Source organism: Larus michahellis, chromosome 1 (genome assembly GCF_964199755.1).
Source record: "Larus michahellis chromosome 1, bLarMic1.1, whole genome shotgun sequence".
Taxonomy (NCBI): domain Eukaryota; kingdom Metazoa; phylum Chordata; class Aves; order Charadriiformes; family Laridae; genus Larus; species Larus michahellis.
In genome coordinates, this window is record NC_133896.1 from 190,962,232 (window position 1) to 190,976,721 (window position 14,490).

Genomic DNA, 14,490 nt, shown 5'->3' on the forward strand with positions numbered 1-14,490 from the left:
CCGCTAACAACTTCCTTCCTTCAGCATTAAGTGATGAAGTGAGCCCTCTATTTAATTAGCTGAAGAGGCACGCTGTTGTTATTCATAGTCCCTGTGTAGTTGGGCTAGAAACTGTCTCGAGGTCCGAAGTACGTACCCACGGTCATAGTCTGAAACTAACTCATCTGCTGATTGTCATTATGACCCAGAACGCAGCGTGGTGTTTATCGTGCTGAGAGAGTTCTTGAAGCACGCAAAAACATTCAAAATACTTACTCTAATGCACACACATGAAATTAAGTGGCACTTTTATTTTTCTTAGCAGTACGATCAGAAGAGCTCCATTTTACAGACGCTACTTCAGCAAATGATTTCTGTTTAGTTTGCCTCTACCCCTCGATTCATACCGGACAGACAATGCTCCCATCCAAACGGTTCAAGCGTTGAGGTATTTTGCATGGTGTTTGATGTGGTCGTTAATAAATGTAGCAATGAAAAAATAGCTGTGATCGTAACCCTGGAAAAGAACAACAACAAAGAAATCAGCAAACACACATAGCTCCCGATAAAGCAATCACGCTAAGCTCTCTTCTAGGAAAGTTAAGGACTCTTCTGGTTTGATCTGTTTTAAGAAATCAAAAATACCTGTATTACATATAAAAACTGTGAAGGATACCTAACCGGTTAAGTATATATGAACTCTAGGAAGCTAAACAAACAATATACCTTAACCTGCCCTAATCTGGGCATGTAAATTAGAGATGGACAACAACAAGCGTCAGCTGCAGAGCGAGATGCGATTTGAGAGACCAGTTCACCTTACTGGTGTTGCCCTACTGGTAAAACACAGGTATAAGGAGAGCACAGCCCAGGTCTGAATTAGTGCTCCAGCACTACACTAAAATGCCATGGAAACCTCTGAGCTACTCCACTTTGTCAGCACTAACTTCTGGTGCAGGGCTTATAATGAATCAGAGAGGACAATCCCTCATTCTCCATGGCCGGGCCCCTCACTGGGTCTGGCGTGAAGTTGTCAGTCGCTCACAAAGACTCCAGCACTCTCAGGACAGCGCTGTGCTGGGTCACTGCACTAAAGAAAAGAGCAATCCTTCCACCTGCGTCTTTAAAGGCTTCTTCAGCCGACCGCTGGCAGCTCGAGTTACCATCAACGCGTCAGCTTGTTGAAACTGAAATAATGACCCCACCTAGTGGTGAAATGCAGCTGAATCTGATGGATATTGCACTCCTTGACGGCTGACATTAAGGAAAACGTCGCTTCTCATCCTCTTCCTCACTTGGCCAGGGACAGGTAAGTGAGAGCATGCCCCGTTAAGACACACTCTCTTCACTACCTGCCACATAGACCCAAAAAATCACAAAGCAACAACCCAACAATAAAAGATCGTAGAAGCAACTTGCCTGCTGCAGCCTAAAGACTACTGGGATTTTCCGCTCCGTGCAGGCAGCGATGAAGTTATCAGGCAATAACTGTCCCGCTGACAGGAACTGGTCATCTTTGCCTTGATCAATCAAGATGTCCAGGTGAGAGTCTGGATAGGACTTCACAAGTTGTGTAGCATCATACGCCTGCAGGAATAAAAGAGAAACAACATTCAGCTATATACGTTAGACTGGGTCAAATTTGCCAAATTTTCCAAAGAATGGCATATATAGAGTACTGGGTGATACTAATGAGGACACCAAACTGCACCTTGGAAAAACAAAAAACTGTGGAATTTCCATATAACTGACAAGTTATACCCGTGTTTTAAAAAGGGCAAATGGTACGATCTAAGTAATTACCAAGTTGGCCGTTTGATATCATTTCTGGACCAAACGGAACATCCAGCCCAGGGCTAAATTCATACAGAGTTGAAGAACAGCAGCATAATCTAGTACCGATTCACATGCTCGTACAGAAACTAGATCCTGCCAAAATAATTTGGTATCTTGATGTAACTATTTTGGCAGCTAGAAGTCAAAACACCGGTGTAACACACGGCAATTTTAAGCAGAAATATGGAGATAAGGCATTGTATACAGAATAGAACAGACTATTGCAGTTGGAAGGGACCTACAGTGATCATCTAGGCCAACTGCCTGAGCAATTCAGGGGCTGACCAAAAGTTAAAGCATGTTGTTAACGGCATTGTCCAATCGTCCCTTAAACACTGACAGGCTTGGGGCATTGACCACCTCTCCAGGAAGCCTGTTCCAGTGTTTGACCATGCTCTCAGTAAAGAAATGCTTCTTAATGTCCAGTCTAAACGTCCTATGAACCTTGAACCATTCCGATGTGTCCCTATCACCTAGGGAGAAGAGATCAGCATGTCCCTTCTCCACTTCCCCTCCTCAGGAAGCTGCAGAGAGCAACGAGGTTGCCCCTCATCCTCCTTTTCTCCAAACCAGACAAGCCCAAATTCCATAGCTGCTCCCGACAGGGCATTCCTTCCAGCCCTTTCACCAGCTTTGTTGCCCTTCTCTGGATGCATTCAAGGACCTTCACATCCTTCTTAAATCATGGGGCCCAGAAGAGCACACAGTGTTCAAGGTGAGGCTGCACCAATGCTGAATACAGCAGGTAATCACCTCTTTTGGACCAGCTGGTTATGCTGTGTTTGATGCACCCCAGGATGCAGTTTGCCCTCTTGGCTGCCAGGGCCCACTGCTGACTCCTGTTGAGCCTGATGTCAACCAGCACCCCCAGACCCGTTTCTGCAGGGCTCCTCTCCAGCCACTTGTTTCCCAACTTGTACTTGTGCCCAACATTACTCCGTCCCAGGTGCAGAATCTGGCATTTCGATTTGTTGAATTTCATCCCCTCAATCATAACCCAATGCTCCCATCTATCTAAACCCTCTGCAAGGCCTCTTGTCCCTCAAGGAAGTCAACAGCACCTCCCATATTTGCTAATGGCACATTCAACTCCTGCATCCAGATCGTTGATAAAGACATTGACTGGCCCTAGGACTGAACCCTGAGGAACATCGCTGGTGAAATCTGTGCCAAAGGCAGGCCTAAGTCTATTCCTGATGCCTGCCGGTGGTCTACTGGACTGGGTTTACGGAAGAGCTCCAAAGCAAGTTAGGGGGCCAGAAAACATACTTAATTTTTTTTTCCGCAAAATAAATTTATTACATTAAGTGTAAGCAAATTTAGTTGGTGATTGTTAAATATACAAACTACTCTATTAAAAAATGTGAAAGCAGCTAGCGCTTTCCATTCCTGTAATGTTTTAATCAGACCTGGATGTCTTCCTAAGAGATACTTTAATCCAATTTACAAGGGATTTAACTGCAGCTTGTGTTTATTTACAACGAAATAAGAGTACCTGGTCACGACGATCCCTTCTAACTTAATTCTAGGGATACAGTGCAATGTGTATGGTGAGATAAAAATACTGAAGGACTGCCCAAACAACACAGCAACATGCACACAAACATTTTTGTATCTTAGCCATTCATAAATGACTACTTATATTTCAAAATTAGGGCCCTGGAGCTAAAACCTAACTTTGTCTGGTTTAATTCTGTTTTAGAGGATACCAATTTCCAAGTATCCAGTGGGGCTCCTCTGCTAGCTGCCTCCAACAGCCTGCCCTTGCAGATGCTCATCAGTCTCTGAACAGTTTGTAGCAGTCTCTCTTTCCAGGCTACTATAAAAAAAAAAAAAGCTGTTTTGTCTACTGAGATGCGAGTTTTTGAGAGACAGGCCATAGCCTAACTCTCTTCTAAATTCCTTGCTGCTTTCATGTGTTAGAGAAAGTCTCAGACTCGTAATTCTTCTTAGCCCAGATTTTAAGATCTTCATAAAACAGGGAGGAATTTAGTCAATTTGATGAGAGCCTTCTATCTCATTACATTTGTTGTAAGAACCACCAGGCAATGGCAAGTCATACCCACCAGGAACATAGGCTTATCCACACTTAGGGATGCAGTAAAACAGAGCTCAGGGGAACCCCAGGCTTTTGTTCCAGACTCCTGCTGCGATATATCTACAGATCACTCATTCATGTGTTATTAAAGGACTGCGAGTTGCAACACGTACCTCCCATTTGCTTACATCTGATCCCAGATATCCACCAAGGGCTTTCTTCCCCCACTGACACTGAATAGGGTTGCAGATAGGAGCGAATGCCGACACAGACTGTTCAGAAAGAAAGTGGAAAAAAAAAAAAAGTATGAATTAAGAAAAGTGATTTCTGCTAACTAACAAGCAAACTAAAAGCCTTTTCAAAAAGTGTATTGAAGTTATTGCCAGAACCCATGACTCTTGCACCAAAACTCTGAGCTAGGTGCCCTAACAGTTATCCTGCTTCCCTCTTATTTGTTCTCTCTAGCCCCACAGTTTTGCTTTCCTTTTCACACATCAGCCAAGCTGCAAAAGGAAGGGATAGACACTCCATTCCTTTCCCTGTTGGCAGATGTTGGTTTGAATTCCCTTAAGCAGCAGAGAAGGATTTCCAGTCTGCTGTTGGGCCAGCATGGTCAGAATGTGGGACCACTTCACCTCCCACTGGATTTTGGCAGAGCATAACAAAGGCACGGGGCTGCTCAGCGAGTCTAAGCATGCAACAGTGTTTCATGAATTCAGGTACGTACAGGGTTAGGGGTCAAGAAAAGCGCATTTCAGATCACAACTCCAGGTACTGGTGTCAGAAGTCCAAGTCCTATTCTTACATTCTTCTTTTGGATTTGGCCTTGGGACATCAACATTACCACTCTTATGCCTTGCAGGAAATAGCAACATACCATCTGAGCTACTGCCAGTTCCCCTGGATTTTGGCTTTTTCAATTTAATGTTTAATTCTTTTAGATAATACAAGTAACAGGTAAGCGCCAACAGTGAAAACGGAAAGTTCTGAACTACTGGCTCCAAAAGATAAAAAAGAGAGATAAAAATAAAGCTTTATCTTACATTCAGCTCTCTTGTAACGCCAAGCTAATGACACTGAGCAAATGGTCTGCTATTTTCATAACTGCAGTTCCACTTTTGCAGCACCTGACCACAAAGTGCAGGGCCAGGAGAGCCCACGAAAGGACTGATCCACAAAGGCAGAGCCCCTCACCTCTCAAACACCAATGCCTGATTCTGCCTCAGAAAGGCATTTTACACAAGTCTATCTCCAAAGAGAATAACGAAATTTCTCTCAGCCCTCATGAGTATAAAGGACAGGCAAACCAGTTCCAGCATGTTTGATTTAGATTCAAGTAGAATACAAATGAACACAACTTCAGGTATCTCGAATACTCCAAAAATCAATCTTTAGGAAAGCTGACATGCAGATCTCAGGAGGAGCAGGTAAAAAAGGGAACGGGGGGGGAGGGTGGGAGAAGTTCTCCAGATACTATTTGTATGAAGTTCAGGTTCTTACAGTTACACTTGCTATCAGTGTAATAGACTCCATAGCAAATTGTAAGCAAACACAAATAGAATGGTGACAAAGATGTTTGCTGGTAATAAAAGCTCCAAAATGAACAAGACAAGATTTGAAAAGATACAGAAAATCACACAATTCCAGAGCTAGAAGGACCCTATTAACATGTAAATATAACAATAGGTTTGGAAGAGCTGTAGCACCATCCAAAAGAAACTAAGCTTTTCTTAACTTTTAAAATTCACACATTTTTTAATTTCAGTGATACTCACATTCCACAGTGTTGTTTCTGGCAGTTTTCCATGTTCTAATACTAGGTATCAATGTACCACTACAACTAAAACGACTTACATATTTAATGCTGTAACAGAACTCGGTATTGTGTTTTCTTTCTTCACTTCTACAGAAATCTGTATAAGTCTTAGTATACCTCATACAAGCTAAATTATATCTTACTTTGTACTTTCCAGGATTCTTCAGAGCAAGAATAAGAGCTCCATGGCCTCCCATGGAATGCCCAAAAATAGACATTCGTTCAGGATCAGTTGGAAAATTGGCATTTATTAGTTTAGGCAGCTGTAAAGGAACAACAGTGGAATAAAAACATTAAACCAACTTGAGTATGTTTAGACAAAGAAGGACATAAATAACGAGTGTGTTTTAATGCCACGAAGCCACTGAAACCAAAGGTGTATCTTTGGTTCTAGCCTGACATTTGAAATCATGACCTGAACTTGATTTAGGTTCAAGTAGAATACAAATGAACACAACTTCAGGTACCTCGAATACTCCAAAAATCAATCTTTAGGAAAGCTGACATGCAAATCTCAGGGGGAGCAGGTAAAAAAGGGAAGGGGGGGGGGGGGCAACCGGAAAGCAACCTGAACAGGACTATAAAAGCACATGGAAACAATCTGACAATAAGTAACTCAAAGTACCTCTATAAAAATCTATCATAACCCTGTAACATAAGATGTGGGAACAAATACACAGTCTTATTTTAATAGATACATAAATACCTGCTCCCGTGAGCAACCAGAATGGCAAATTGGACGCTGACCTTTCTGATATATATTTCGAGGATTTCCTTTTACACCCAGTTAAGGAAAAAAGCAACCAACCGACAAACAAAATCACTACCCCACTGTCCCAAGACAGACGGTGAAAACAGTCTAAATGAGCAATACAACTGAAGTGCTGGTGCAGCAAAATGTGGTGGGTTGCTCCAGAAGCAGCAGAGCAGAGATTTTATAAGAGCAGAGATTGAACAACTAATGAATCAAGATTAGAAGCACAGGTCAACCCTGTGGCATCTCCAGTAGGAAAGCAGATTGAAGGAGCTCCTGCTCAGGCCCAGACAGATGTTATTTTTATAAATAATTATAATTTTTATAAAAGAGAGAGCAAGAAAACAACCAACCACCCACAGGCTATCAAGCAAGCTTTGGTGCTAGGAACAAAGAGCATGAGTGAACCACACCCCCTCCAGGAGAACCCAGCAGCAAAGTTACCTCATCCTTTATGTAGGAATACATCCTATAGTTTGTTTTCCATGGATCTTCAGTGGCATCCACATAAAAACCAGCACCGGTGCCAAAATCCCAGCTTTCATCTTCTCCTTCAATATTGCAGCCACCTACCACGAAAATCCTTTCTATAGTTACTGTGTCTTTCTATAGTTACTGTGTTTCCTTTACTAGAGGTTCAGAATTGGAAAACCCACCATACAAATCAGAGACTTGGGACACGAGTTTTTCAATCAACATGTCTCTATGCTTCCAACTATAATACAATTCAGATTTTCATTCCTTAGTACAGTGTTTTCAAGTGTTATTTCAACATCACTTTCAAAATGCCACTTACGCATTACCTACAGATGTATCCGACTCCTAACTTGTTTTAGTATCCCTTCATCAATGAACGTATCATACAGATCTCTCCTACAATAATACTGTAAAGCTTCATCCAATTTACCCAGGGACTTATGCAAAAGCTGGCACTTGTTAATTGCTGCTATCAGCTTATTTCAGTTATTAGACCTCATCCTATCAAGTACAAGAAATTACGTGAGAAACAGAAACTGTAGAAAATTTTCTTTTCCCTAGAAGGACAGAACCATGTATCACCAAATGGTGTGTCCAGACCAGTTTATGTGCTTCAAATAATGTCTGCTACAGCTCCCGTTTATTATTCAACACCATAATAAAAACTTGCTGTCCCTATCATTTTTAAAGTATGTAACTCTACCTTTTCTGTAATTCATTTCACTGCTCCCACCTATAACTCCCCATAAAACTTAAGTAATTTCTTCTGTGAATACCTGCAGGGTCGTATCGCCTTTTCCAAGGCTACACTTTCAAACTAAATTTGCAGACGTCTCCGTGAAAGTCAATACATCCCACCCAGTCCTCTCTTACTCTCCCTTTGATTAGCCTGTGATTTGCAGAACAGATTGTAACGTTTCAAGCTATATCTTTCAAGGTATAATGGCCTCCCTTTCTCCAAAATGTTCCTAGTTTCTGCAATCCAAAATTACATGGGTTTGCACCACCATCAGATTACACTGCAAACCTATATGCAACTTGACAATCCCTGACCATTTGTGCAGAGATACCTGCCACCCCGCACAGTGTAAAATCAGATTTTTACAAGGATCAAAGTTGAGTTTGCTCCAGTGACATGCCTTGAACACCAAATGATTTTGTAACTTAACAGTCCAGCAGTCACAGGCACAGGGGCGCTTACACAACATGTTGGGTATAAAAAGTCTGCTGTCTTCTGTCCCTCAGAGATGGACAAAAACTCAGAAAGTGCTGCCAAGCAATGAAGGCAACACTGATTCTGCTAAAAGAAACTTGAGGAAAACCCTGAAAGAAGAAATTTGAAAAGCAACCTGCAAAATGCTGCTCAACACACCCCTCTGGAAAAGTAAACCCCTACAAATAAGGAAAACTAAAGTCTATCAGGGCCTGACAGAGGGTCTGTAATGACAGATATTTCAGGTTTTCATGCAGTCTTTTTCCCCATCAAGATATATCTCCTAGCTCCTGGAAGGTAATTCTCACGTAGTCGTAACAACACAGTTAAAAAGCACATATTAGCCTTTTCTCTACATAACCTCAGACCTCTTAATTTATGATTACATTTGAACTGCTCTTCACTTGTTTCTCCAGACAGCTCAAAAAAGATTTAAGAACATTTGGGGTCTCTGAGCTAAAAATCTAAGAGTGTAACACGTACTGAAATTCATCTAAAGAGCGAAGCAATCCCGATCAGTTATTGGACTAAAAGGCTGCAAAGAGGGTTTTAAAAGAAAATGGCCAAAGCAGTGAACTAGCCAAACGCGGTTTCACATTGATCGACAACTTACACAGACAACACTAAAAGCCAGTGCCAGTAAAATTACCCAAGAGTAATTCTAATCCTCACATAATGCGAACGTTGTGAATGTGATGGGCAAGTTGCCCATCTCTAGTCTGCAGCAGACAGCAACAAGTCTTGCTCTTCTGTCCCTCTTGTTCATTAGAGACATGCATTTCTGTTCTTTGACCTGACACAACTTCAAAACCTAGATGTGAAAAATATTTTCTGGAAAGAACATAACTTCATTCCCCTGTTACCTGTGTTTAGATTTGACCCACTAAAGCCTGGGAAATATTAGAAGACTGCTACCTTTGTACACAGCATTCATGAGACTTTAGCAGAACCCAGCAAATACTCAACAAAATACACTGAATCCCCAAAAGACTGTATTTCCAGTAACTGCATATCTACCATTTTCAAGTTTCCCATACTAGACATAAGTTCAGCCTCACGCAAATAAAAGCATATCATTTTTAAAAAGCCATTCATCAGTTTACTGCAGCTGCAGGGGGGAAGGGTTTCTGATTTGTTTTTCTAAGTATTGGAATCCTCTGGAGACATGATAGGCTTTAGACGACTGAACACAATAAAGAGTAAACATTACATCTTTGCGTGACAACACAGTTCTGCAGATTTTTTAAAGTCTCAGTAAGACACAAAGTGCAGGCAAATGTCTCTGATAGCACATGCCTCTCGTTTTCCTTTTCTTCCCTCTCCTCCTTTGTGCTGAACTCACTGGTCCCTTTGTTCTAGTTTTAGTGCCATGACAATAAAAGAGTTTCAAATATCAAGCCTTCACTACCATGTTATTAAGAATATAGACAATATAATCTAGCAAACAATGCAAGATATAGACATGAGGTCATATCCTGACTCAGGTGGGCAACACGCTTTGCAGCAAACTGCAGCACTCCATTCTGTGAGGATAAAGATGACTTTTCACATCTCTTGTTAAAACTTACGTGGGCTTGTGTCTGGTGCAACTACAATAAGGCCATGTTCAGCTGCAGCTTGATGAAAACCAGCTTTCGTTATAAAATTCTGTTCTGTGCAAGTTAACCCTAGAGAAATAAAAATATCATTGGTTACACATTGCTCAGAGCATACCAGTTTCAAAAACCTTTGTGACAGAAAAGGTTTCAAAAAATAAGAGCAATTCCTGTCTCCACAAACATGCAAAAGTCTTTTCACTAGATTCAACAACACTTAGTAATCCACAGAAACAGACACAGTTGCACTTTCACATCTAGTCACACTAATATTTGATCAAAAACAGGCCAATGTGTACACTTTATGAGCGCCTACTCGTATGGTACATACAGTTTTGTCAAGTACTGTGTATTTAAATCCATTGACTACAGACACTGTTGCTAAGGTTAACATTAACTTCTGACATCTAACCCTGCAACTACATTTTTCCCTCCACTGCCATTTCAGCTGTTTGCATTACATAATTCTGCAAGTGGTCTGACACATCCTTTATCTTTTAGGCAGGATAAAGGCCCATAAGCACCCCGGCTCCAAACCCCACAGCAATCCGTGCTTTTTGCACTGCAGCAGGCCAACTGAAGTCCAATTACCAACTGAAGTCCAATTACAAATAAATAATACTGCACACCAGTATTTCAATTTCTCTTTACTGTGCCTTTTGAGAGGCGTTAATGATTCTAATTTTCTCTGAGGACAAGTTGCAAATAACCTAATTTGACTGATATACCAGCCAAGACAGCATGGTTTAGATTCAAAAAAGAAACGTGCTGCATGACTTGAAGCTCTTCAGACCATTTTGATGCTTCCAATTTCAAGGGTAAACATTTTTACACAGTCCACTGTGTGATTCTACAAATCAGACCTACTAGCTATTTTGTGAAATGAATACATACATGAAATATAACTTTCTAAACACAAGCGTCAATAAAGCAATACCTAAAATTACAGAACAGACAGAGCTTCTGCTTTTCATTTCAAATAACAGGAAAAAAAGGAAAGATGTAATTAATTAATCCTAGAGCCATCACCAACATAAATTTTGAAAGCAATGCCTTAACATTATTTATGTACTTTTGGTGCAAGACCCAGGTCTGTGGGAGATGACAGGAACAGGGCAGAGGAACAAAGTCAGGATAATGGGGAGCACGTGTTTGTCCATACAGTCTCATCCCAGCTTGCCTTACATCCAGCAAGACAGCAGCTGGATAGGAGACGGCAGGAGCTGGAGAGATGAAGAAACAATGCTGTGGATGATGCAACTTCACTCCGGCCACACAGCCTTCTTCAGCCCCTGGCCCTTTCTGATCCCTCAGTGTTACCTCACTCTAGATGTGCTGGCGCTAAGGCAGCTAGCAGCACCTCCCTTTCCAAGTTCACCAGTTGTTCCCTGCATAATAGCACTCAGAATAAGGTGGGATACAGATGACAAATTTGCTGGCTCCCATGGACTAGATTTTGCCCCCTGTCCTGTTAGCTGAAGCAGTCTGTCATAGAAAAAAGAGGCAGGAGGTGTCCCAACAGGAAGGCCTTTGAGGAGAACCTTTAAATATGTATGTTTTAGAACAAAAAGTATGTACATTTCAGAACAAAAGTATAGAACATTTTTCACACTGAGCATTTTAGAAAACAACCTGTTAGGCTGGCTAAGGCTGGCTACATCCAACTTTATCACAATACACTCAAAGTAAACGCATGTTCCAGAAGACAATCTTTCATAGAATGCAAGAGCTGCCACTGTAGTACCTCTACATCAGATTTTCAGGGTTTTCAGTAACTGTAGCACACTAACTTAAACATGCTTATCTTTTTTAAGTTACTAAAATTCATGTTACTTACCCGAGAGCCAATACAGCACAGGACACTTTCCAGTTTCTGCTTTTGGAGGCAAGTAGATTCCAAATTTCATTTTGCATTTTAGCTCTGCACTATATGAATAAAATACCTGTTATTACCACTACTTAATTAACAAGGTCACTAACATTAAAAAAATAAAGTTGTATCCATGCATTTTGTTCAAAGAGAGACTTGGTCAGTGAATTATAACAACTAAGTTAAATAAAGTGAAAAGCAATTTTAAAACCCAGCCTCAGCCTCTTGTATTGGCAACAGCTAACCCTCCTACCTTGTTCTGAATATACTTACAACAGAGACTTACAAATAAGCCACATTTTTGCAGTGGGAAAACACAGCTAACCGGGAACAGTTTGAAAACTGAATTTTGAACCCCAGTAATACTTAACGTGAGCTTTGTCTATTAAATTGGAAAGTATTTTTACTGAAGAACATATCCACATGACTTGCAGAACATGAACTGCACAGCTTGCTCCAGCAAGAGAGGTTTTCAATCTGCTAAATCTACAAACTAACAGATTGCTCAATTAATACTAAAGAATGCAATTGTCAATAAAAGCTTATCTAAGCATAACTAATGATTTTTTTCTTTGGACCAGAAATGAAAAAAACCTGAATGTTTTTCTGTTCACCTTCATCAAACACGAACCTACTGTGTCTGTCTCCCCACAGCATTTTTTAAGAGTGCACAGAAGTGAAATATCCAGTAGAGTGGACTGTAAACACAGCAGTTCTCTGTGCTGCAAACGGGACAACCCAAAGTAACAGAGCTTCATTTTCAAAGGTAAAAATACTGGCTTCCCACCTCTGATCTGCAGCACTAAGTATACTAGGCATGTTAAACATTAACACAGAAATACAAGAACACAGACAAAGCAGCTGTAGACAGTATTCCTTACTGAAATATGGATATTAGTGAGAACACGCTATCTTCCTGCGGACTGAGAACACTGACAGCAATGATAGTATGGATTCACTGCTTCATGCTAAACATCTAGGTTGCTTTTGTAGTGTTTACCTGTCATGTTCAAACACCTTCTGGAAACCGTCAAAGCATTTGTTGCTGGAAACCTGTTTCAGCGACATGGCTTTACCTGCATAAAAAAGAAGCAAGTTAAATTTGAAAGTAAAACATTCCTGGACTTATAGTGAGTTATGAGAACAGAAGAGCTGAATACAACTCAAAGCTTCTTTGTTTAATGTCACAGTTTTTCAGAAGAAAGAATCTCCTGGAAACACTTTCTGATCATTCATTAACTTTCTATTTCCCCACAGAAATGGAAGGGAGGGGGAGCTGAACTCTAGTAAGCAGGGCTGACAAAGCCTTCCTACAGACCCACATCTCCAATCACCTTTACCTCTGCAGTAACCATAGCTTGCTCTTTGTCTACCAATGCTGCTACCGGACAAGAAATCTCACGTGCTGTGGTTAGCCTGGAGCTGCCCGTGATGAGTGGCCAGGCTGATTCCTCCACAATGTTAGTGCAGGAAAGAAACCTTCCCTTCGCCGTGTGCACCAGCATCCAGCCACTAATCACCACAATACTGCTGACTGTAATCAGCCTTGATGGAAATTAACTACCGTGTTCTAAAAGTCTGGGGGACTTTAGAAACACGGGCCTCACAGAGAAGCAGGAGGCTTCCTTCCATGGGAAAGAAACAGTATCAAAAATACAACAGTCATGGGAGTTTTAAAACAGCCGGTAGCACGCTTGTAGCAAACTTGCTAAGAAAACTGGGAAAGCTGACGCAAATAGAGCTGCTGTCAGTTTTCACGGAGACTAAGGCCAACTAGGCAGGTGAAAGGGGAAGAAGCCTGAAGGGTCCGCACAGAACCAAACTCTGAAGAGAAACCAGGCAATACCAGAGCAGGGTAACACATGTCAAAATGCAAACGTTCCCTCCCTCATACCTGTGCACTCCTCTGGTGCATCGGTCAACAAAAAACCACGCACCACCGACAGCCCTCAGGGCCTGCTCGTTGCCTTCCACCACCCCCGCGGGGCTGGAGCTGAGGGGCGGCCACTCAGAAGCGCGTTAGGCCCACTCCGGCGGCAGCACCAAGCCAGGGCCCGCGGAGCAGCAGGCAGGGCCCGCCGGCCGGCCGCCCACCCCCGGCCCCGGCCCCACCTCGGCTTCGCTCCCATTTCCGTCCCTGCACTAAATTTCCACGCAATCACTCCCGCCCGCCGCACCAAAGCGCTCTCCTGCACCTCCATTCCCGCCCTAGGGCATACCCGCAAGGCGGCCATCCCTCCCCCTCAGCCGCCGGCCGGCTGGGCCCGAGGACCCGCACCGGCCTGCCGCCACCCCGCTCTCCCCGCAGCGAGGCCCCGGCCCGGCCGCGCTCCCCGCCGGCTCGGCGTCACCCCTTCCCCCCGCTGCCTTACCGCGGAGGAGCGCCGGGGCCGAAGCGGCGGACGGCGCGGGCGAGGGGCGGCCCCTCTGCGGGCGCGGCCTCCCCCAGCCCCGCCCGCGGCGGGGCCCTCAGGCGGCGGCTTCCAGCCCGCCATGGCGCCTGCTAGGCCGCGGCTTCCGTCGGGCTCGAATGCATGTCCCCGGGGGTGGGATGGTGGGGATTGTTGTGTCTGTGGGGGCTGCTCTCTTCTTCCTCCACTTCCTCCACTTCCTCCACCTCAGGTGCTTCACCAGCTCTCCCACTCAGGGCCAGAGGGGAGCAGCTGCATGCGGCCTGGGCACCTTCGTGCCCTGGTGCCACAGGGGCCGGCTTCCCTCTTCTGAAGGAGAAAATCTTGAACTGTAAAGTGAAGAAAGACATAAAAGGTTAATTCAGAGAATCTGATAATAGCGAACTATTCAAAGCAGCAAGCATTTCTGTTAATTTTCCCTCCACCACCAAGCCCTCAAGGGGGAAAAAGGCTGAAGCAGCCCGAACTTGGACAGCCGCGTCATTAAATTTTAAATGTTTT

The 14,490-nt window shown here is 43.1% G+C and overlaps 1 protein-coding gene across 3 annotated transcripts; it reads right to left on the minus strand.

Moving 5' to 3' along the window:
- Positions 1-270: 270 nt before the first annotated feature.
- Positions 271-14,207, minus strand: ESD (esterase D). 3 transcript variants are annotated; one of them, XM_074565621.1, is made up of 9 exons: positions 13,951-14,207; positions 12,579-12,654; positions 11,546-11,634; positions 9,682-9,780; positions 6,868-6,992; positions 5,813-5,932; positions 4,027-4,125; positions 1,399-1,566; positions 271-496 (listed from the first exon to the last, which is right to left on the minus strand). In XM_074565621.1, the coding sequence occupies exons 2-9, from the start codon at positions 12,644-12,646 to the stop codon at positions 416-418; spliced, it is 849 nt and encodes a 282-aa protein (XP_074421722.1). In that variant the 5' UTR covers positions 12,647-12,654; positions 13,951-14,207; the 3' UTR covers positions 271-415. The 3 variants fall into 3 exon arrangements, with proteins under 3 accessions (XP_074421722.1, XP_074421738.1, XP_074421730.1); XM_074565637.1 differs by lacking the exon at positions 13,951-14,207 and adding an exon at positions 13,798-13,916; XM_074565629.1 differs by lacking the exon at positions 13,951-14,207 and adding an exon at positions 13,473-13,682.
- Positions 14,208-14,490: the final 283 nt, after the last annotated feature.